Source organism: Onychostoma macrolepis, chromosome 17, assembly GCF_012432095.1.
Source record: "Onychostoma macrolepis isolate SWU-2019 chromosome 17, ASM1243209v1, whole genome shotgun sequence".
NCBI lineage: Eukaryota > Metazoa > Chordata > Actinopteri > Cypriniformes > Cyprinidae > Onychostoma > Onychostoma macrolepis.
In genome coordinates, this window is record NC_081171.1 from 25,931,388 (window position 1) to 25,955,631 (window position 24,244).

At 34.7% G+C, this 24,244-nt stretch overlaps 2 protein-coding genes across 5 annotated transcripts in view; one reads left to right on the top strand and one right to left on the bottom strand.

Moving 5' to 3' along the window:
* rbks (ribokinase) overlaps positions 1 to 20,489 on the bottom strand; it is a 34,818-nt gene extending 14,329 nt beyond the window's left edge. The window contains exons 1-8 of one of the 3 annotated variants that reach the window (XM_058749655.1): positions 20,401 to 20,489; positions 19,267 to 19,325; positions 15,308 to 15,440; positions 14,652 to 14,715; positions 12,507 to 12,569; positions 11,277 to 11,441; positions 7,507 to 7,598; positions 3,736 to 3,924 (exon numbers count right to left, since the gene is read on the bottom strand). In XM_058749655.1, the coding sequence (XP_058605638.1) occupies positions 3,736 to 3,924; positions 7,507 to 7,598; positions 11,277 to 11,441; positions 12,507 to 12,569; positions 14,652 to 14,715; positions 15,308 to 15,440; positions 19,267 to 19,322 (762 nt within the window). In that variant the 5' untranslated portion in view covers positions 19,323 to 19,325; positions 20,401 to 20,489. Of the gene's footprint in view, positions 1 to 3,735; positions 3,925 to 7,506; positions 7,599 to 11,276; positions 11,442 to 12,506; positions 12,570 to 13,769; positions 13,833 to 14,651; positions 14,716 to 15,307; positions 15,441 to 19,266; positions 19,326 to 20,400 lie in introns of all 3 variants that reach the window. The other 2 variants (XM_058749657.1, XM_058749656.1) reach the window with 2 other exon arrangements.
* A 173-nt stretch (positions 20,490 to 20,662) lies between these two features.
* babam2 (BRISC and BRCA1 A complex member 2) overlaps positions 20,663 to 24,244 on the top strand; it is a 75,925-nt gene continuing 72,343 nt past the window's right edge. The window contains exons 1-3 of one of the 2 annotated variants that reach the window (XM_058749046.1): positions 20,663 to 20,768; positions 22,525 to 22,674; positions 23,434 to 23,510. In XM_058749046.1, the coding sequence (XP_058605029.1) occupies positions 22,538 to 22,674; positions 23,434 to 23,510 (214 nt within the window). In that variant the 5' untranslated portion in view covers positions 20,663 to 20,768; positions 22,525 to 22,537. The remainder of the gene's footprint in view (positions 20,769 to 22,524; positions 22,675 to 23,433; positions 23,511 to 24,244) is intronic. The other variant, XM_058749047.1, reaches the window with a different exon arrangement.

The following is a 24,244-nucleotide window of genomic DNA, read 5'->3' on the forward strand; positions in this document are numbered from 1 at the left end:
TGTCACCGATGGAGTTTTGAGTCCTTGCCACTGTCGCCTTTGGCTTGCTTATTTGGGGACGTTTGGCTGATTGCACAGACATTATTAGAGGATTGAGCGCACAGATGCGCGAGCTTGTAGAGTGAATATCCCTTTCGCACAGACATCACTGGAAAGTTTGTAGTTCAGTTGGATATGTCAAAAACAAGTAAGCAAAACAGTGCACATGTTACTTAACGGGAGGGAGAGAGAGAGAGAGAGAGAGAGAGCACTTCTGTTGTGTAATCTTTATTGATGTTCGCTCACATAGCACTAAATGGAGCAGCTCTAATGCTATTAAATTAAAGATGATGTACCATAGAGCAAAAAATTTAACAGTGAAAGTAACAAAAACTTGTAAAATACATTTTAATGTGCATAATTAAGTGTGAAAATAACCGAAGGATATACAGTCAAACCAAAAATTATTCAGAGTCCAAATATACTTTTTGATATTTTTTTACTAGTGGGTGCAGGACACTATAGTTAATTTATGTAAGTGAGGATAGCAAAATAAAGTAAACTGTGACATATTATCTCCAAAAGTTACAGTGGGCTACCAATACAATTGATACAAATTTGGAACCAAAAATTATTCAGACCGAGTCTGGGGGGAAAAAAAACTGAAGTTCAGGTTTGCATGAACCTGGTTGACAGCATGCCCAGGAGACTACAGGCATTAAGTCTAAGGGTTGCCCGACAAAGTATTGATAGTTATGTAAATATTGTCATACTAACAGCTGTCTGAATAATTTTGGTTGATTGTAATCCATCACATACCTTACTATCAAAGTTATCTGTCATTATCCAGCTGAATTTGTTCTGGCACAGTTTAACTCTGAGTTCTTGTCATATTTTATTACCATAAACTACAGCAAATAAACTGTGATAATGTGAGAACTGTTGAAGGTGTCTGAATAAATTTTGGTTTGACTGTATCTATTTGATAAATAAAGTTAACCAATTAACATTATACATATTCTTTTGGTTTCTGTACCCAACATTTAAAAAATGTACAAATGCAATAAAAATATCGGTATCGGAACTCGGTATCGGCAAGTACCAAAAATAAAAGTATCGGTATTGGCCGAGTACTGGAAAAAGTGGTATCGGTGCATCCCTAATTGACAAAATATTTTCCTGTTTGACTCTGTAAAGCTGCTTTGACACAATCAGTATTATATAAAGCGCTATATAAATAAAGGTTACTTGACTAGATTTGATATACTGTTAACACCTGGTACATTTTTTTTTTTTTTTTACTTCTGCCTCATTTTAAAGATGTAATTGAGAACAGTAGTAATATTTGTAAATGTTTGTTTGCTAACATTTTGTTTAGCTTGTTTAGCTTTTTCTCAGTTCATTAAACAAAGTTTAAACTGAATTTTGCAGTTGTATTACAGATGTGCCTCATTCATTCATTCATTCATTCATGTAATGTTTGTCAACTGGAGCTTTAAAGGTGCTGTATGTAGGATTTTGACTCTACTAAAGCATAAAAATACCATAATATGTTTGCAGACATTTAAGAAACATGCTAAGTTAACATACTTGTTTATCTGAAAAACAATTATACAGTCAGTTATTCTCCTTTGAAAATGTGCATTCCGGCCCGGAGTGTCTGTGTTTGTTATGGTTTGTGAAACCCGCCCACTGCCAGTTACCCAATTGTATTTCGGCACCCCGGGTTGCCAGTTGGCGGAAAACACAGTGTATTTTTATTTCATTCATCGGCATATGCGCTCGTTCCTGTTGATGTCATTAATCTGGAAACCTGCCTGTGCTTCAAGTCTGAGGAGGAGGGGCCGGGTGAAAAAAAACGGTCTCCAATATTTTGAATTTGGACTGCAATACCTAGTTCAACCACTGGGTGTCAATCCTACATACAGCACCTTTAAAGGGATAGTGCACCCCCAAATTAAAATTTGCTATTCATTTACTGACCGTCAGGTCAACCAAGATATAGGTGACTTTCTTCTTCATTCATGTATGTTTAGTCTGTATGAAAAATGTTATAAATGGAGATTGTTATTAAATAAAAGCTATTATGTGTTGTAATGTGTGTGTTTTTAGTGATTGATAAAAACCAGTTAATCATTTTTAATAATTTTGTTCAACTATAAAAATATAAGTTTATGTAGTTCCCCAGCAATTTTTTAAGATGCCCAAATAATAAATCGAGGTAACATATAAAACACACGGAGTAAATAATTACATTTTAATTGACATAACTTGCTGTAGTTTTCTAAATGTTTGACCAATTAAAACATTTTAGTTGAATGGACTATAAAACTAGTTCAGTAAAGGTTGAGCCAACTAATAAATAACAATTCAGATAACACTTTGAAGTCAGAAATTGACTGAACGTAAAATTTCTGTGGAACTAGTTACTAAATAATAATTAGCTGAAACAGCTTGAAATGTTTTACTGTGCAGCTTCAGCGGATTTTTGAGTTTTCTCAACTTATTTTTGTAGGAGATTTTTGAGTTTTCTCAACTTTTAAGTTTTATAAACTTCTGCAGAAAAAATCTGCTAAAGCTGGTTGCCTTAAACTTTTAAGTCTGCTCAACGTTTTTTTTTTTTTTTACAGTGTAGGTGAACAAAAATGTATATTCAAATGCTCCAAATGATGCATAAATTGTGTTTACTACCGTTCAAAACATACTACTTCAACTATGAATCATGCTTGTGGATCATATGGTATGGGCACATTATGACTAATGACTAAATATCTTTCACTCGTGACTGTAGTGGCATGATAAATCTGTAGGGGTATACAAACATCTGGTCTTCTCAGATACTGTGTCATAGTTTTAGCTTCAGGTGGACCACGAACAGACCATTCACAGACTATTTGATGTATGTTATTATAAGGTCTACCCAGTCTTACTGGTGCATTGGTGTTATCAATAGCTGTTATCAATATTAATAGCTATCAGGTGTTAATATGTTTTTGGCATTTAAGACACTCACAGGTAGTTATGTTGCAATATCCTTTAGCACAACTTTATATTCTTTGTTTCATGAGTTTATGTCTAAAATAAAAAAAACATATTACTTAAGAAAAGATGGAAATTCTAGACTATATACAAGGTCTAGATACATTCTATTTCCATTCTGTATCGTCAATGAAACAAATCACACTGTAGAATTTCCAATGGGATGCCACTCTTTTTCTCACTAGTCTACAGGAAAAGTGTGGTTGGTTTGTGAGTTTGTGAGCCTCTTCCTATCTAAGTGAGCAGTTTTTGGCCAGAATAAATTGCAAAATGGACCTTATATCTATAGTTAAAAGTTTCTCCTTGAGAAACTTTTCTCCTTGTGAGACTAGCCTAATGAATGGGGCATGCTGTTATATCAAAGAATAAAGTGTTAGAGAACCTACCCAGGAAGTACCCCTATAGTGCGTGGTGAGTCACAGGTTTTGAGCGCCAGATATGTCTGCTGCAGATAACTAACTCAATATGCCGCATGATAAATTTATTCTCCTTCATACTTCAAGTGCCTGAACAGTTTTAAATCACAGTTTGCTCCATAAAAAGGAGGATTAGGTGTGCAATGTTCTAATTTACTCGAACTGTTATCTAATACATGCCCTAGTTTATAAATCTGCTAGATAGCACTTTTATCAAAAACAACACTTTTATAGACTCAACAAAACTAATGTACTGTTTCTGTACTACAAATACCTGCAACTACATCACCTGCAGTCTTACCGTGGTATCTGCAGCAGTCACTGCGGTGGTGGGAATGTGTTTAGGTGCTGTGTTTGTGGGCTGACACACCACACAGCCCTGTGGCCCCAAGGTGACAATGACTGAACCACAACCTTTGTTTAGCAGCTCCAGACCTACTTGACTGGCATCCTCCACTGAGGTAACGGACATACCCGTCAAGAGCTCTGCCTAAGAGGAACACCACAAGATAATGAGAAAACAGTCACATTTATGCTAATAACAGTTATGCTAATAGCTAATTTGCAACTATGCTAATCTGTTCAAATTACCATTGCCAGAAACAAACTATATGTCAAAGAATGAAAATGCTTCTAGCTAAACATAAATAAATAAATAATAATTTAAAAAAAAACTTGATTTAATGTGTAGTTGCTTTCTGAAATGTGTCAGGGCAAAATTTTGAAAGCAACGAAAGGTTGTGTCTCAGCATAGATGCAAGTTGTGCTACAGCATGCCTTAGCATAATTTAACAATTTTCATTTGGAGATCAACAACTGTTATAGCTGAGTTACAGTTTAAAGAGAATCTGAGTCTGAGTTTAATTAAAGTTGGTACTAACACAACATTACATCAGTTCATGCATAGGTTATCATGAACCGATGATTCATGAATGATTGAATTACACAGCATTTATAAATCTAGGTTAATGTTAATTTATTTTTCAGGTTGTATACATTGATATTAGTTAATACAGTATATTATCAGCAAACATGAATTAAAAAAACAATAGCATTATTATTATTATTTTTTTAAATGATCATTAACCTTGATTGATATAATAAATTCTTGTTCATTGTTAGTTAATGACACCCAGTGCATTATTTATATTAACAAATGTAGCCTGAAAATGTTAACAAGTTGGTTAAACTGCTGACATGGTTTAAAGTTAATATGGGTTACACTTAATTTAAGTAGGGTTGGGTATCGTTTGGGTTTTTTTCGATACCGGTGCCAAATCGATACTTTTAAAACGGTACCGGTGCCTAAACGGTGCCTGAACCGATACTTAAAAATAATAAAAAATAAATAAAAATGACCAATTAATAATTGGATTGGCCATTAGCACTAAACACATGATGTCTTTTTCATTCATACTGGATGCCAGAGGGCGCCCTCGCACAAAAAAAATCCACATATCCAGTCACAGAAGTAGCAGAACTCCTGAAGCTCCAGGAAATCCCCAATATGGACAAATGCATTGCTATGAATGTAACTGAGTAAATAAACGTTATGATAAAAAAAACGTAATGATAAAAAAAATACAATAAACACTCGACTACGACAATGTATAGTTTATCTGTGTTATTCAAGCCATCTCTGGTATTTTCATAATTAAGTATATTTATAATCCATTGCCAATCGATGCATTAGTAGCCTATGCAACATATTTTCTGCCTCATTCTGTGACAAGAAGCTACTTCAGATCACAAAAGGAAGCATTTAACTGGTGTTGTGGACTAAAAAGGTTATAATGTTCTCTTTTGTTGGACAACAGGTTTAAAAACGTGAATACAAGATAATTTTAGCTTTAGGCATTTTAATTTAAGCATGTTTAGCTTAGCTAGTTAATGGAGGGCTACCTGCTGCCGTCAGAGCAAGTGTAATTTCTGCATTCACGCACTCCTCGGATGCTCTCATTTCTCGAGTTGTGCTTTTAAGTCAGAATGTGAAAACAGTACGCTCGCGTTACTACAAAGATTTGTTGGACTTGTATTATTAGAGCTTTCCGACTTGAGTTCACGTGCATTTTCTCAGTCGGAAAATTATTTTTCATGTGAGGTGCCAGTGATGATGCTTCTTATGTTCATTTTGGAGAAACAAAGGACAAATATTTCAATCGGTCGCTCAGGCATGGCACCGAAATGAGGCACCAAAATCTCCGTTCTGATTCGGTTCTAGTACATACCAGTTACATAGGTACCGGGTTTCGGTACCCAACCCTAAGGTTAAGGTGTCCTTGTTGCAGAGTAATTATACATTTAAGTACTGAGTAATATTAATTAACTACATGTACTTACTAGTAAAGGTTAGGATTAGGGTTTGGTTTAGGATTACTCACATGTAATTAATCATAATTTATTGTTATTTAAGTACATGTAACATGTGTACACTGTAAAAAAAAAAAAAGAAAAAAAAGTTGAGCCAACTTAAAATTTTAAGGCAACCAGCTTCAGCAGATTTTTGAGTTTGCTCAACTTATTTTTGTGGGAGATTCTCACATTTTTGTTGTATAAACTTAACATGACAAGTTGAGAAAACTCAAAAATCTGATGAAGCTGGTTGCCTTAAAATTTTAAGTTGGCTCAACTTTTTTTTTTTTTTTTACAGTGTAACGGACACCTTAAAATAAAGTGTTACCTTGATATGAAATAGTAGTATCTAAGTAACTAAGTAATTGGACATATTTTATTTTGAAACAGGACGTTCAACAAGAAAAAAAAAAAAAAAAACTGAGGCCAGACTCAATTTTATCCATCATGAATTGTTTGTATCATGAAACATGATAGAAACATGTATAATAGGTGTTACATAATAAAAATGGAGAATGGAGAGAAAAATTACAGGGAATGCAAAAATTGCTCTCTTCAGAGGTGAAGGACGTTTTTGCTTTTGTTTAGTGAAGTTTGTTGCCGCCAAAGTTACTACCAATCATTTTTCATTATTTATCACTTCATGTGATTACACAGAACTGGCTTAAGATCAATGGTTAAGAATACATGGAAAAGAATGGACATAAACCATATACGATGTCATCCACGAATAAGTGTATGGTGCAGGTGTGAAGGATAGCCCCAACTCAAGCCCACCGAGATCGTACTGAAAGATCAGGGCAACAAGCATCCCCTTTGTATTTGTGTACTTTAAGCTTTGCCATCAATCTTTCCTAGCTGGCTGCCAAAACAGAAAAGTGCACACATTACTCATCAATGTGTGGTTATCTGCTTCTGTAAACTGCTGATGATTCATCATTCACTCTTGCAACTGAAGTCGTGGGGTGAGAGTCAAGCGGGTGTGCGAATGTGTGCGCTGGGACGAGGGCTGCATCTAAGGGGTTGATTTGTACCGAGGGCTCTCACTTTTAAGTCCCACCTGTACATTTTTTCCCCTCCAACCTCCCAGCCACATCAAAGCTGCCCTGACGGAGCACTCTGGTTCAAACTCTCAGTCACGCTGGAGCTTTCGCCCAGGGCACACTGACACACCATCTGTGCATCCGCCTGCCTGGTCGTGGCTGCTTTAACTTTACTGTTTCCCATCAATCCAATCCCTTGTCTGTCATCTCGCCCTGCCACGATGTGAAAGAGGGTGGCCCCAAACATAACAGTTACTGTAAGACACAACAGCCAACCCCGTAATTTGTTGCACTTGGCAGGTAGGTGACTTTTTGGGCTGTTGTATTTTGTTTCTAGTATGCAGGTCATGACCAGGCAAGATAACTGAGCTCTCGTTTTGCTCTAGTAGCCTTATTCAGTGAACCTGAAGACCTGTTTAGAAAATAGGCTATGCAGGTGAATGCAGTTCAAATACAATTTGGGTTCAAAATTAAAGTCAAACTGCTTTTTGGAATTAGTATTCATTTTTTAATGTTCATTTATTACTTTATAATGACTTATTTTATTTTCAAATGGCAACACACTAGCAACTAAAATTACTCTGGACACCTTAGCATAGCAACACCCTGGCAACCGCACACAGAACCATAAAAATCTGTTTGTTTATTGATGCAGTGTGACTGGTATTGTTTTTCACCTCAGACTCGTTGCAGCAGAAAACGTCAGATGCTTTGTAGAAATCAGAACACAGGTCCGCAATTGCTGGAGCTGGATTAAAAATGGTCTTCACTGTAAGAAACACAGAAAATATTATTCAAATATTATATACAGATATCATATAACCCATACACTCTCAGTAATAAAGGTACAAAAGCTGTCACTGGGGCAATACCTTTCCAAAAGGTACATTTCTGTACCTATAGGTTTTTTTTCATGGAAATGCAGATACCACAAGTAAAGATGTAAACACCAAGGTAAATCATTTCTATGATGTCAAACTATTGTTATGAGTTATTATAAGCGGTGTGTACGCAGACACAACTGACATACCACAGTTCACGTCAGACAGTGAGTATGAAACTCGTCCTTTGAGCCACTTGCAATCATTTGATTTGATATATGCAAACTTTTGCATATATTGCTCCTTTCTCAACTTAACCACAGCTTCATAACAACGTCAATCTTTGTATATCAGTTCCTTTTCTCTTTTTTTTCTCTCAGTCCTAAACTAAAATGTTTTCTAAAACTACAGGAAGTAACTGTAACCAAAGCATTATCTTCTAACTTCCTGTCTGTGAGGGGATTTTTAGTGAACTTAGTAAACAACACAGTTTAAAAGGTGGGAATATTTAGTATGTCATAAGTAGCATTTCTGCTGAATAATTTCTCCCTGGTTTGAAGGTGGTCTTTATTATACAGAAAAATACATCCATGACTGCAAGAACGTTCATGTCTATTGCTGCTCACGAACTTATGATTAAAAAGGCCCATAATCAAATATGCACAAAGACATTTTGTAAACCTTCGAGCAGTTACACGTCTACATACATTATCTTTTTAGTGCAGTAGTTCTCAATGAGTTTCAATTATTTTATTTAATATATAAAAAACAATACACTTACCACACTAATTGTAATAAAAAATAACATATATTAAAAATGCTAAAAACACATTTCTTGTTTATTTTTCCATTTCATTCAGAATAAAAAAAAACATTCAGAATCAAGATCTTATAGAATCACAAAACTAACCGTTTATCGAAATTCCCATGTTTCTGTCAACAAAAATTGTGGTTACACTTTATTTTAAGGTGTACTCAGTATACATTTAGGTACTGAGTAATATTAATTAACTACATGTACTTACTATATGGTTAGGGTTAGGATAAGGTTTTGGTTTAGTGTTACTTGCATGTAATTATGCATAATTAATTGTTATTATAATAGTAAGTATCACATGTAACATGTGTAACAAGAACACCTTAAAATAAAGTGTTACCAAATTTTTTTAAAACAAGCAATGTTGTCAGAATAACAGCAGAAATACAAGAGGACATATCTTTGCCAAAATGAGAGGCTTTCAAATGTTTGTTAGACAATGAAGGGTCTTCGAGTAAAAAAGCTTGATAAAAGTAGTTGGACACTAAAGCCACACTTACTTTTTTTTCTAATTGCTTTTTTTTTTTGTATTTATGTTTAACCAACTGGTCAGTATGTAAGTGGTCTGTGTGTGTGTGTGTGAGAAAGAGAGAGATGCTTTTAAATGTGGCTCAATTGTCTAACGTTTCTTTTGAGGCTGTGTATCTTGATATATTGGCACTGCACTGGCTATTACATGCAATACCTCTGGCTAATTTGACTTAAAAGAAAGAATACCATATAGCAGAGCTGTGATACATCAACCGTTAATCATGTTCCAATGTGAGTTCTCATCCCCTTAACACAATCCCTTCCCCTAAACAACATCTGAAATTCACTCAAACCTTTTGAATGACAAATCTTTGGCTCTACACATTAATGAATTCTGTGTTTTGAACATAAAGTTCACAACTGAATGTTCATATATGAACTGAAAATTGTTTATTCTTCATTCATATTCAGGTTCATATACTGAAGAATGTCCTAGCTGGTATTTTCTAATGAAACTGGAAACTGAATGGTGATTGTCAAGCTCCAAAGTAGATAAAGCAGAATGAGAAAAAAAACAAAAAAAAAGTCAATGCAGTTCATACAACTTGCATGCTATATTCCGCAATATTCTGAGAAACAAACTAAAATGAATTGTTTGTGTGTGTCCTTGTTGTATATTTGCTGAGAGACTTTTTTGGGTGAATTGTCTCTTTAATGAAAGTGAGAGAGTTTTAAGAATAGGCAATGAGCCCCTAGTTTCCTTGAGTGAGCTAAAGAGAAATCGATATGCACTTGTAAAGTGGACAGCGTAAAATGGAAGAGCAGGGAAATAATGAAGGAAAACAAGCGACAAAACTAACGAGGACGTGAGATGAATGAATGAGTCATGAGAGTTCACTGTTCAGAGATGCTTTGTTAAGCTCTAAATGAAAAACAACAGAAGCACAAGTTAAATGTGAGCTAAATTCACACTTGAGTGATCAAACATTCCTACAGTAGCCGATCTAAGTATGAAATTACATGTTAGCTACATAGAATCTTTTTAAGTTAACTGGAATTAACTACACTTGAGGAGAGAATCGAGGCCAAATGGTCCTTATATTCATTTATTTGAAAACGTGGTTAGGAAAACAGTACTCGGATTCTTCTCCAGTGAGCCTGTGGGGGTGGCATGTGCGTAATCCAAGCCTTGAGCTCCGGCTAAGTGCTATTTGCGCACGTCATTGTCTGATGAATTCATCCCAAGTGATAGGCGCATAATCTGGGCTAATGGGCTGTCTCTTAACACTTAATATGGCCCGCTAACGGGCTAAACAGCATGTATCTGGGAAGTTCTGAGGTGGTGAATGTGAATATCGGGGTGCGTTGGTGTGGGGGTATCCATCTGTGTCATCCATCTGTGGAATAGGCTTGTTGCATCATTGTGCATCTCCATGAAAAGGATACAGGGTGTCTCTGATCAGCGGGGACCTGAACATACAAGGTGCTAATGATATCTGAGACACAGCCGGTTGCGTTATTTTCCATGGGAGGAAAGAGTCGTGCTTTGCTCTCACCAGTCATTCAGTAAACTAAAAATAGTTTTTAGAATGTGGGAGTGAGAGTTTTTGGAGGACGAGGAAAAGGAACTAAACTATTGTTGTTAAACGATTATGCTATTGCACTTACAGAACAGGCTGGCAAATAGAGATGACCACAAAAGGGTGGAACAACAAGTTATTTTATGAAACACAGTAAGACATGGACTGTATTAATCTAAAGGGGAAGGCTGTAACTAACAACTGAATGCTGATACTTTACCTGTGCACAGACAGTATACTAACATAAAGCAATATACTGTATACTATATACCTAATCTTGGCTGTGTTGTCGCTAAAACGTAAACTGTATTATCGCACAGCTGTATATATAAAGTTATATTATATAAAACATTTTGTAAAGTGATCTATTCTATATAGCACATCTCACCTACCTGATCTTTCGTCACAAAATGTAATTATATTATATATAAGTATGTCCAACTTTATCCCTACAGGTGCATACATACACTCACATAGGACCATATATACCATATAGCATATACAGTATCAACTGCTTGATAGCTTCATCACAAAATGTAAACTATATGCTATTCTACTAAATGTGACTATAATGCATGAAGATATTATACACATATAAACATCATGATTTTATGTAAAGATGCTTTGAAATAAAGTGTATTGTGAAAGGTGTGGTGAAAGGTAAATTTGACGACTTGAAGAAAGAGCTGCTGGAGAAACAGGAAGTGGAGTTAGACAGTCAAGTATATTGAGATATGAAGCTAAGATTCATGACTGACCGTGGTTCTCTCTGGCCATTCTCAAGGCCTGAAGTGATGTATCTGGGTTGATTTCAAGCTGGCAAACAAGCACCTTTGCATTTACTATGGCGGTTAGTGCTCGCTGCAGTTCTTCTTGCCCCAAGAGCATATTAGCACCAGCAACAATCACTATGGCATTCTCCCCTGTCAATGCAATAGATTAACCATGACCACAAGGAGACATTACTGGTAATTAGAATGAGATTTAACTATGAATTATAAGAAATGCAATCATGAAGAGGTCACATTATGGGATTATACAGTGGATCTGAAAACTATTCAGATACACGGTATGAACACCATTGTATTTGATAAAGAATATCAAACAGAATAGCATTCTTTTAAAGAAAGAGAAAAATGTTTCACAAAAGAAGTCTGTTAGGTTTAAAATGATAAAACATTTATTTTATCAAAATTAAGACAAAGTATTATTTGGCCAGTTTTTGGCTGTGATATGTTAGAAGAACGTGCATAATTTATGTGATAAACTAAAATGACCTTGGGATTTTTTTTTTAGTTATAGCAAAAATGACTCAGAACAGCATGTTTTCAGGTGCCACTTTGATATTTTGTTATCAAATGCAATGACATTCATACATTTTTATGTGGCTTAAATGACAATTTAGGAGACAAAAATGTATGAAATGTAAGAAATTCTCTGTCTATTGCGTCACAAACAGACAGGCACAAATAAAGAGCTGACATAAGTGTTCGGAAAACCACAGTGCAGAGTCAGGAGATATTATCAAAGTCTTTCCTCATTAAAGCTTCCTTGTTAGCTTGTGAAACAACTGTTCTAATTCATATTGCTGTGATATTCACACAGGAAGCTAGGTGACACTAGGATTTTAGTAGGTTGTTATGGTGATCATGATGCCAATCAGAGCTCTTCTTGGAGTGCTCACTGTGGTGCTAGTGGACTTCCACAAGGCTCAGCACTTAAGCTAGATCACTAAACCATGACATTTACAATGCAGCAGGCCTTAAATTCAGAGGCACGCTGGTTGTCACCTTTCTTTAAGTCCAAGTACAGCTACATTAAACTGGGTCTAAAATTACCCTGCGTAGGCGAGCTGGACACAGGTAGAGAGCTTCTCACTCATCCATGTCTCATTCAGAAGAGTACTTAGTGGTGTTTATGTTATTTTAGGGGCTTTTAAAACTCAGGAGATGCAGCAGGGCTCAGTACCCAGACCAATTTTATTTTACCTGTGTCATTTACAATGATAGAGGCAGCTCCAGTTGCAGCATTTTCAGTCTGTTCTACATAGGCTAAAAAGGGAGAGAGAAAGAGGATAACCTAAATTGCTTACAGTATACAAAACTAAATTGAATAAGTTTGAATGTTCATTTAAAATCCTTTACTGTGTTTATAAATTATGATAATAGAAGCAGTACATATGCAGGCTTACAAACTGTTGAGGAAGCAATTTTAGATATTTTTATATTTAATAACTGATATATACAATGGTTAAAATAAATAATACAGTTAATAAATTCAGCACAAAAGTAATATGTTAAACTACAAGTAAATAACAAAACGTAGATACCTACAATAAGGGACAATATATTTTAAATGATTACCATTATCATTAACCATTATCAGGTTGCAAAATGCACTGCAAGGTTTTCCAGGAACAGAACTGAACTGAAAATGATAAAACATTTATTTTATCAAAATTAAGACAAAGTATTATTTGGCCAGTTTTGGCTGTGATATGTTAGAAGAACGTGCATAATTTATGTGATAAACTAAAATGACCTTGGGATTTTTTTTTTAGTTATAGCAAAAATGACTCAGAACAGCATGTTTTCAGGTGCCACTTTGATATTTTGTTATCAAATGCAATGACATTCATACATTTTTATGTGGCTTAAATGACAATTTAGGAGACAAAAATGTATGAAATGTAAGAAATTCTCTGTCTATTGCGTCACAAACAGACAGGCACAAATAAAGAGCTGACATAAGTGTTCGGAAAACCACAGTGCAGAGTCAGGAGATATTATCAAAGTCTTTCCTCATTAAAGCTTCCTTGTTAGCTTGTGAAACAACTGTTCTAATTCATATTGCTGTGATATTCACACAGGAAGCTAGGTGACACTAGGATTTTAGTAGGTTGTTATGGTGATCATGATGCCAATCAGAGCTCTTCTTGGAGTGCTCACTGTGGTGCTAGTGGACTTCCACAAGGCTCAGCACTTAAGCTAGATCACTAAACCATGACATTTACAATGCAGCAGGCCTTAAATTCAGAGGCACGCTGGTTGTCACCTTTCTTTAAGTCCAAGTACAGCTACATTAAACTGGGTCTAAAATTACCCTGCGTAGGCGAGCTGGACACAGGTAGAGAGCTTCTCACTCATCCATGTCTCATTCAGAAGAGTACTTAGTGGTGTTTATGTTATTTTAGGGCTTTTAAAACTCAGGAGATGCAGCAGGGCTCAGTACCCAGACCAATTTTATTTTACCTGTGTCATTTACAATGATAGAGGCAGCTCCAGTTGCAGCATTTTCAGTCTGTTCTACATAGGCTAAAAAGGGAGAGAGAGAAAGAGGATAACCTAAATTGCTTACAGTATACAAAACTAAATTGAATAAGTTTGAATGTTCATTTAAAATCCTTTACTGTGTTTATAAATTATGATAATAGAAGCAGTACATATGCAGGCTTACAAACTGTTGAGGAAGCAATTTTAGATATTTTTATATTTAATAACTGATATATACAATGGTTAAAATAAATAATACAGTTAATAAATTCAGCACAAAAGTAATATGTTAAACTACAAGTAAATAACAAAACGTAGATACCTACAATAAGGGACAATATATTTTAAATGATTACCATTATCATTAACCATTATCAGGTTGCAAAATGCACTGCAAGGTTTTCCAGGAACAGAACTGAACTGAAAATCTTACACTTACATGTCTTGTTTTACCGTAAAAATACCTAAACCTCTTCAAAGGAAGATTTTTTTTTTTTAATGTCAAAGTTAATTTTGTATATCTACATCGGCTGTTAGACTAATAATGACGTAAATGTCAGCATGATGAAAGTAGCTGTCATCATTGAATTAGTGGATGTAGAATTTAAAATTTTGCTTCTGCTTATGACCATCATGGCATCTTATCTATAAAGGCACCAAATATTTGTGAATTCGCACTTTTGCACACTTTGTACTTACAATGTTACACACATTGCAACCCAAATAACTGTTCCAATTATGAAAAACTAAATATGTTTGAGTTGCATCCACCTAAAACATCTGGCTTTAAAAGATATTTTGCTGCTTGTCTAAACAAAGCTTTAGATGTGAAACGATGTAAAAGCACTGTTTAGCCATTACCAGTCGATATGCCATTATTTTTGAAGTTTTGAATGTAGTCGTTCCCAAAAACGTCTCTGCCGACCTAAAGAGAAAAAGCAACCAAAGATGAAAAGATGAACTTGAGATGATATTTTCTAGCAACTCGCTGACCGGCCAAAGTTCTGCATTGCTATATCAGGCCAAGCCTTCCAGATATAGCAGCCCCAAACAAACGCCTCCACTCTACAAATACATCTTTAATCTCCACCTCTCTCCCTCTTTCTCTTCCTCTCTATGAGACGTTCAGTGTTGAGGTAGAGGGCAAAAGGGTTCCTTTTTTCCCAACTGGGTCTGCTTTTATCCCACACTGGTAAAGAAATGCCAAGGATGGGGTCCTAAGCCCCAGCAGCAGAGACCCTTCACTACCTGGCCTCCTGTCTTTGAAGTGTGATCTCTCTTTGAATGTTTCTGAAAGCATAGGAGTCTATTTTTACACACTGCATACGCTTCGGTATTGATTGGGGTCTTTGCACAGACAAAATGAAGAGCTTTATTACTTGGTTGGGTTCTCTTGTGCGGTTAAATGCTGAAATACATGAATTGCTGGGTATCAACCTAAACTTTTTGTGTCTATGTATACTTCAGGCTATATTCAGTTATTTAGAATGTTCAGGAAAGCAGACCATATTGGATACCTTGCACACCATTGCAGTCTTGGCCCCCAATCGTGCAGCTTGGACGCATTGATTGGCCCCTTTGCCACCGAAACCAATAAAGAACCTGTGTCCATGTATTGTCTCTCCAGCCTTGGGAAGCCGAGGTGCCTGACTAACAGAAAAAACATATGGGACTAGACTTTAAAAAGAAATTCACATTCAATTGTAATTTAATTGTGATCTTTTATTCACACGTGCTGTTCTAAACCATTTCTGTGTAACACAAAAGAACATCATTTGAAAGAAATGTCTCATTATTATTATTATTATTCTTTTTTCTGTCCATATATTGAAAGATGGCTTTCATTATATGGACCAAAACAGTTGAAATATTGTTCACCATATCTTCTTTTGAGTTACACTGATATAAAGAAAGTCATACAGGTTTTTGGGTGAACTATACTTTAAGTACATAAAAGAGAATTGATGAAATTCAGAGAAACTCCAAGTAGATTTTTCTTTACAAATTTTAATACACAAAGTTTGTATTTAAAGCAACCTAATTTTAAAACTGTTGAATTATTGCATTGTGGGTGTTCAGTCTTTGCATCGCTATGCAATTTGTTTTCAAAGGAACGACAGATGGGCAATTCAGCCAGTTCTCAAAGTCCATATTGTTTAAATGAAAGGGCCTTTTACTGGAAATATTCTACGTTTGTGAGCTGTAAGTGAAAATAATATGACATGACATCCTGAGCCCTTCTAAATCTAAGGCAGGTGCTCTGAACTCCCTAAAAAGCTAATTGCTGTGCTGCCTTAGTGCGTGACATTTCAGAGCGGGGTCCATCAGCCTTTCACCCGAGCAGAACTAGCAGCTATTACTCATTCTATTGAACAACAGAAAAAAAACCTCAATCCCAGACATCTAGTTACGGTCTGGCCCCTTTCCAAGTCTCCAGAAGCCCATGTTTATGTGATGGCAGAATAGGCAGATAAAGTTGTTTTTCACATGTGTGTTGTTTGCGCGGTGTGGTTAAGAGCTGGTATATTACAGGAAGTCAATGAGTACGAACAAAGATCCTGCCGAGATTTCAGTAAAATGAGTGGTAAGTGAAGAGATTTCAGTTGGTTATGACGTTTTTAATGAACTGTGGTAAATCACATAAAACCTGACCAACTTTACTTGGGTACAATTATATACTTCACGTAAAGTGATTACAAGGCAAAAAACAAACAAAGACAATCTGAACTGAATTATGCAGAGTTGGACAAAAGTCCATTATTTAACTGAATAATTAATTACTTTTAATAATATTATGAATGTTAAATAATTAAAAATGGATAATAAATAAGTAATGTATTGTTAACAGATAATTGTTAAAAATAAATAGATAATTATACTGCAATTAGAGTGTTGCATGCTCTACTTCACAATTTGTACGTAACATTTACCCAAGTATGTCTGACTGAGTCATTGTCTGTGTCGCAGGTTAAAGACAGACTGGCCTCACCTTAACTTCTCGCTTCCAGTGCCTCTATTGTTTAATGAGCAACAGTCATTTTCCCACAAACCAAATTCTGATACAAATGCTGTAACTTTCTTGTGCCAAAAAGGAAAAACAACAGGTGTTCTATGACATAGGCTGTGGTGCAAGCAGCTGTTTACTACTTTATAAAAGACAGAAAACAGCCCCAGCAACACTTGAGTAACACAGTAATGCACTGTGGTCCACGGGGCGATACAGGAGCAATATTTGTTGTAAACAAACAAACAAACAAAGTTCTATGGTAATTTTATATTTGTTTGTTTTTTAGACAAAGTACCATGTTTTTCACATGGTTATTTGACAGTATAATGGCATTTAAATACCATGTTATATGAATATGATAATTAAGTACACATATTTTAATTTTATTTTTTGTACAAGAAAATTGTATTTCAGTCTTCCTACTTCAGAATTTCTTCTTAAATTCAAGTAATTGCATGTTCATGTGCTGTTTCTTGGTAAGTATTTGTGAAAATTACTAACAATTTCTGAGTGAAAATTGTAAGTATATCCTACACTTTTTTTTTTTTTTTTTTAGTGTACCATAATAAACATATAAACATACTTCAAGGATAAACAGAAATATTAAACTATGAATGCAACACTATCAAAACAATGCCACAGTACTACTTTTTTATGTATATGGTACAATGGTATTCTTTAAAGTATCTTTGACTACCATATGGTTAATCAAAATAGACATCATTTTTTGCGAAATGACGCTATTACCAGTAATAATAGATCTATTACAAAAATGTCTGTGGTTTATCGTTATTATATATACAGAGTTTGTGTGTGCCACATACACACTCTTGACTAACATCCCTTAGCAAGTGAAATTAATGAAGGCAAACTAATCGGTTCAAATTGTAATCAGCAGGTGGCACTGTCTGGCTTCACCACAAACACACAGATGTTCCACACGAGACTCGTTTCAAAGTGTCTGATTCCGTTTGACTGTCACAAACACAAGCCACATAGAAAACTGGATTTTACACTTCAAAGCCATGCATAGCACTTTGATGGGTGAAATGTGTCAGCCACCCTTCAAAAACAGCCTGTTGAAAAACAAACACATACTTCCCATCAAAACTATTGCCTAATTGATGCAATCTCTTCCGTTCAAAGGCCAACATTGATGACTGGATTTTTAATCGTAAAATATATGAGCAATTGGAATTTTTTCATAATGGGTAATTTGTTTTGAGAACTTGGGGTTTGACAAAGAAAGAAATTAGTATGATTTAGTTTAGTTATGTGTGGAAAGAAAAATGCTCACTCTAGCTTAGCATGGTTAAACACATCTATAAAGCAAAAAAACAAAACTTTCGTTTATCTTTATATATTATGTCTGTGCCATTTTGAAATAATCAAACTAATGATTTTCCAGGGTGATAGACGGGTATGCAAGGTAAAGGTTTACTACCATTTTAAACAACTCCAAGTTTAGGCCACATTCCAGTCAAAAGGTTCACCTGAGCTGTAAATACTGCAGCCAAGATGACTGGGACACACTTGATGCCAAAAAAAACTTGCCGGCGGCAAATGTGACCAGTGAGCAGTGAATCAGTTCCCTGGGGAAATATTAATAATAGACAGAGCCGGCAGAACAGAAGGCAGTTCCCCAAATCTGCCTTTGTCGGACCTTATTTGGTTCCTGCTGGAAGGACTAATTCCTTTCAGAGTTATTTTAAAATCTTAAAGTCTGCCTTCTGCATGTGGAATATGTTCCACTTTGAGTGTGAAGAGTTTGTCACATGAGTATGAAATCATCATATAGGACGATATCTGAGGATTGAGCTTTAAGCTGATCATAGAGGGTGGACACTTGTTCATTATACAATGCCATTAATGTAAATTTCAGAATCCAAAATGCTTAAAAAAACATGTTAGGCATTAAAATTGACATTAAATGTCGACTCAGACATTGTGTGCATCAATAGTCTGACAGCTTACATTTCCTAAATAAAAATGATTATTTTTTAATAAAAATCTTTCAGTGGAAAAATGATAAGATGATAAATGCCCCCATATAACAGATTTTGGCCCATCTTTATGAAGTCATATTTTTTTTATTAACTGTGTGTCATCTATTATGCTAAATGACTGAATCAATTAATTAAAATAAATTCTGTAAATGATATATTTGAAAAAAAAAAAAAAAGGCTGTTAAATATGTCAAATCAAATGTACACAAACACAAATGTATTGTGAAAAAGGGTCTGCTAGAATGCATGGTTCTGGCACATGCAGTATGATTACATGGCTCTCTATAGTTTTTTTTTTTTTTTTGTCACAGTAGATTTTGCTGCAATCACTTTTCGTTCTTCAGGACAGAGTAATGCATTACAAAGGCATTTTTTCCGCCACATTTTAAACATGTGGGATATATTTGCCTTGAGCCCAGTTTCACTCATGACACTGAAACACTGAAATCCTTTGATGACTTACCTTACTAAGTCAGTCATACAAGAGCCCACCACTACAACACTCACGTCTTCAGACATGACCTAACACACACACACACAATTAAAAAATAAAATAAAGATTTATATAGAATATAAATATAAACAGAATAGACTGAATAAATACAAAACTACAACATTATATAACTGAAACTCATTAATTTACATTATTTACAAAAATGTTTAATCAAATGTTGAGGGAAAAAATTGAAGATAAACATTTAAATGGTTAAATATTGGTAGTTATGCTCTACATTGAGCGTGCCTGCACTAATGTGGATGATTATTTCAGGACTGGATCATGTGATTGACAACAACCATGGAAATCCTTCATTAATTCAATCCCTTGCGTGTAGGCAACGTATGTGAATAGTAGAGTGTTAATCTGCTCAAATCTCCCAGCAGGCCTCAGGGGACTGTAAAAGCCTGCCGCTGGCTAAGGAACAGCCTACATTTTCTCAAAATAACTAAAGTCCAGGCTGCATTTTCTGCATACTTAGATTCAAATCAGTTTTAATGGTTTGAATAGCTTGAAGTGTTTTGCTGTGTGGGCATGACCCTTTTATAGATATGACCATCTCTGCACAAACAAAACGAACAGATTTACATGACTGTTACATGTGAGAGAAACTATTTAATAATTTAGTATATGTATAGATTTATTATCACAGCCTGCAGTCTCAAAATAGTTTTCTAGGGAGAGCGTACTACATTATCATGTAAATAAGACGCAATATGCCAAATTCAGTCAGAATAATTATAAAAGTGGGCAGCCTGGAGGACAATCTGACAAATTATTGAAGTCATTAGTTAGAATGTGCAGTGCTGGGAACAATAATATCCTGTTAAGCTAGTAAAGTCTTGTTAGAGGAGTCACGTGTATTTTATTTACAATCAGAGACAGTATGTAAAAATGTTTGGAGATTTTTTACAAAACTGTTTATCGAGGATGGTTTAGCTGGACAGTGGTTGTGATCAAAGTCTACGAATCCTTTGCACCGTCTAATCCATTAATCATATTAATCACAAGCATTCATGCAATATCACATTCAATCATTTCAACTGTATAATTAATCAGCGTTTATAATTATTTGGTACGTTGTAATGTTTTACACTTTACCTATTTGTCCACTGAGTAAAGCGATATCTAAATAGTCACAGCAGCAATCTCTTCTTACGTCTATCTGACAGCACAGAAACGCATGTGACGGGACGAGCATTTGAGCTGCCCCTATTTTCTCCTGTCTTTAAAAACACCATTTATGCGTTTAAAACGTGCCAAAACATAAACACCATGTAGAAAATTCAGTTTCATCTAATATAGTATACTACCGACCATATGAATGTATTATTCACGTAGTCATTTCAAAACATAGTTACTAAAATTATCAGGCATATTTCTAAACATCCATAAACAAGTCTCAAAAACAACAGCGGAAGTGGGGAATGAGTTCATGCTCGAGATTTGTGCTGTATTTCATATAAAAGGTACCGAAAGGGCGTTTATTACTTATAACAATGTATTTTAGCGAAACGACTGCATTGGTAATAAAATAAACATTAGTCAGGCTAATACTCGTTCATAATTCCTGATTAGCATGTTAGCCGGTCTGTTAGCATAGATTTGCAGCTCCAAAACAAACTGTATAGCAAACGAAATAATTTTCAAATTACAAAACAAACACAAATTCTTCGATTCATTCATGCACGCGGTCAAGCTCAGAGGCGGTAGTGTTGTTGTTTTGTTTGTTGGTGCAGTTGCTTGAAGGTATTGGTAAATATCAGAGTTTATAATGTATTCTAGATATTTTGTTTTGACAGCTGAGATGGGTTTTTTCTTTTTCTTTTTACTTTTTTCTTGTAAAAGTAAAAATCCACTCATTAATTAGTTTAATCAAGGACATAGACATTCTCCTTCTCTTTAATTACTGTGATAGCATAAGTACTCTTTATAGGTTTTCCAAAAAAGTTAACTTTATTATACTTCTAGCTCTATTGCACTTTTACAACTTAAAACCTAAATAAAGATACTGTCCAAAATTAAGAGAGAGGGTTTTATAGACACTTAGTGGAACTTGTCCATTGTTGAGGTTACTCTTGTTAGGACATCAGTGTTGAGAGGAACTACCAGAGATGATGGGAATAATTGATACTTGCAAACATAGCTTAGAAACGTTATTCATACTTTTTGGACCATTTGCGTTTGGTTGTCTGTGTTTTCTGTTCCAATTCAAACTGGTTTCATAAGTCCAGCAATCATTGCAGTTATTATGATGATAATAGGTGACAAAGTGAGACTATGGATGGTGGACCTTGGATTCTTTAGAGTGCAAAAAATAAATAAATAAATAAATATGTGCACCTGCCCATTTTCAGTGGCCTTGGTTCTGGAAGTATTAAGTATGTATTCATTAAATCAAGTCTTAATTTAAAAAGATAAAAGCCATGTACCAAACCAACCAGAGGTGGTGAATCACAACATCACAAACAAGAATAAAATAAGAATGATGGATAAATATAAATTGGTTATGTGTTCATGTCATGTTTGTTACAAAATAATGGGAGTGTGGATATGGAGCTCTTTTTTCAGTACTTGTTTCAGTTAATGAAAGGTTGTTTTTTGCAGAATTATTGTCTATGTTGTTTTTCAACTTGTATGTTTGCTAACACAATCATTTAAAAAATAATTTATGCAGGCTAATGGCTTCAACAGAAGCATAAACCGTGCATTTACAACCACATAGCTCACAGTTAGTTACTCTGTCTGTAAAGGTTTATCATTAAAATTGCAAATCCCCTATGGAAAAAAAATGAATGCCAATTACTTCCGCAACCCATCTGTCGCACTCTATATTGGAGGCATGTTTTTGTACATTTTAAGATTATCTGGTGCATTTTGAGAGTTCAAAATTAAGTAAATTAATTTTTATGAAGCCAAACTATTTAAATATAATGATACAAAATAATAATTTTACCTTATTATCATTATTATTTAAATAATATTTTTTAAACACCGTTTTTTGTTGTTATTTGTATTATCCCTATAACAGTAATATATTTCCAATTTAAGTTCGGTTGGAAGATGCTTTTTCAAAGCAATGTTGCAAAACACTTTAGAGATCTATGTTGTTATGCGAAGTGTAATATTATTTAGGTTTATTATGAAACGGTGGCAGGGAATGGTACCTGTGGTACTACTGATGAGAAACGAACATCTAAATTTCTTGTCTTGTCACATTGACAGCAGAGTTTGGAAGATGAACAGTCTCTCTCCAGAGGTGGCATTGAGCCGTATTTCTTCTGAGCTGCGGCCTTTACTCTGCTCAGTGGTGCGCAATGGACGAGTTGGTTTAGACTCATCCAGCTGTCTCCGGATCACTGACCTCAAGAGTGGGTGAGTGTTCGGTAAACTAAACAAAAGCATAACTTTTGGAGAACAATGCATTTATAAGTTCTCCAAGTTATGAATATGACTAATGTCTTGAACTGAAATAGCCTATTTTTGAATTAAAATCCTATCACAAATGCTTAATCAGAATTCCAGAAAGCAGAGGGGACTTTTCATAATTGATCAATGAGGTTATTGTAGGTCACTGCTTCTTTAAATATCTAAATTATTCAAATAATATCAAAGCTTTATGGGAAGAAACAACTAGCCTACAGCACAGTATCATGTAGTGAATGGCTGCAATTTTCCATCCTTTGAAAAATACAACAAAATCAGTACTATTGTATAATAAATGAAATATTATTAAAATTGAAAAGAACTGTTTTCTTTTTTAATATATTTTAAATGTATGCTGAATTTTCAGCAACCTTTGCTTCAATCTTTAGTGTGACATCCTTAATAAATCATTGGCGTTATATAACAGATATTTGGCGTTACTATTAATTATTATTGGTGCTCAGTTATTAATAATGGTTCTTAATATTAATGTTGACTGTTTTTATGCTTAATTTTTTTTGGAAACCATGATATTTTTTTCAGGATTCTTTGACTAATAGAAAGTTGGGGGTAATCTTTTGTATCATTATAAATATCTTTACTATTACTTTTAATCAATTGAATGCATCCTTGCTAAATAAATTTATTTATTGCTATTTTTCAGTTATTGCAGTGTCATTGAACGTTTTTTCCCCCTTTTCGTTTTAGCTGCACATCACTAATGCCTGGTCCATGCTGTGACAGATTTAAACTTCATATTCCATATGCTGGAGAGATTCTCAAATGTAAGTAGTTGTTCAATGAGTATGAACAAGTCAGAGGTCACTTTCATAACTATCTGAAAGTTGCTGATGTTTAATGATAGTGGTTTGCTAGTGATATGTTCCTGCAGCCTACAAAGTTCTTGTCAGACATGCTAAAATAGTGCTAATTTAATGTGTAGTGATGCATTATTAAAGTATTACATTTTCAAACTGCAGTGTACAATATAAATCATCTCATTGTTGTTTACTACAGTATTTCCATGTACATAAAACTGTAGAAAGGATTGGATTGGTTTGTAAAATACCGTAGAAGGCAAAACCTCATGGTAGCTTATGTTTGGCTTCTGTTCAAAGAGGCTCTGTGTGTTTGTACTTTCTGACGTTATCATCAACTTCAGCTCTGGGATTTCTCATCAAAGTGCTAAAAAGTGATTGATTAAAACCTTATTAAAGCTAAGGTGGCAAACTCATTAAACACCAATGATATTTTGTGTTTAATAAGGAAAGTTATTTGTAATCCAGTGAGTTCATGAGAATTATTTTGTAATTTAACATCTTATTACTCATTCTTGCTAAGGCAAACATCACTTTATAGTAAATAGTTCACCAAAAATGTTATTTGCTGACTCTCATATAATTCCAAAAGAAGATATTTTGAAGAATGTTTTAACCATTTTTGTTCATATTATTAAAGGTAGCGTGGAGCAAAAGCCCTAAAAGGACAAAGACCGAGGTTATTATCATTAACTAAAACT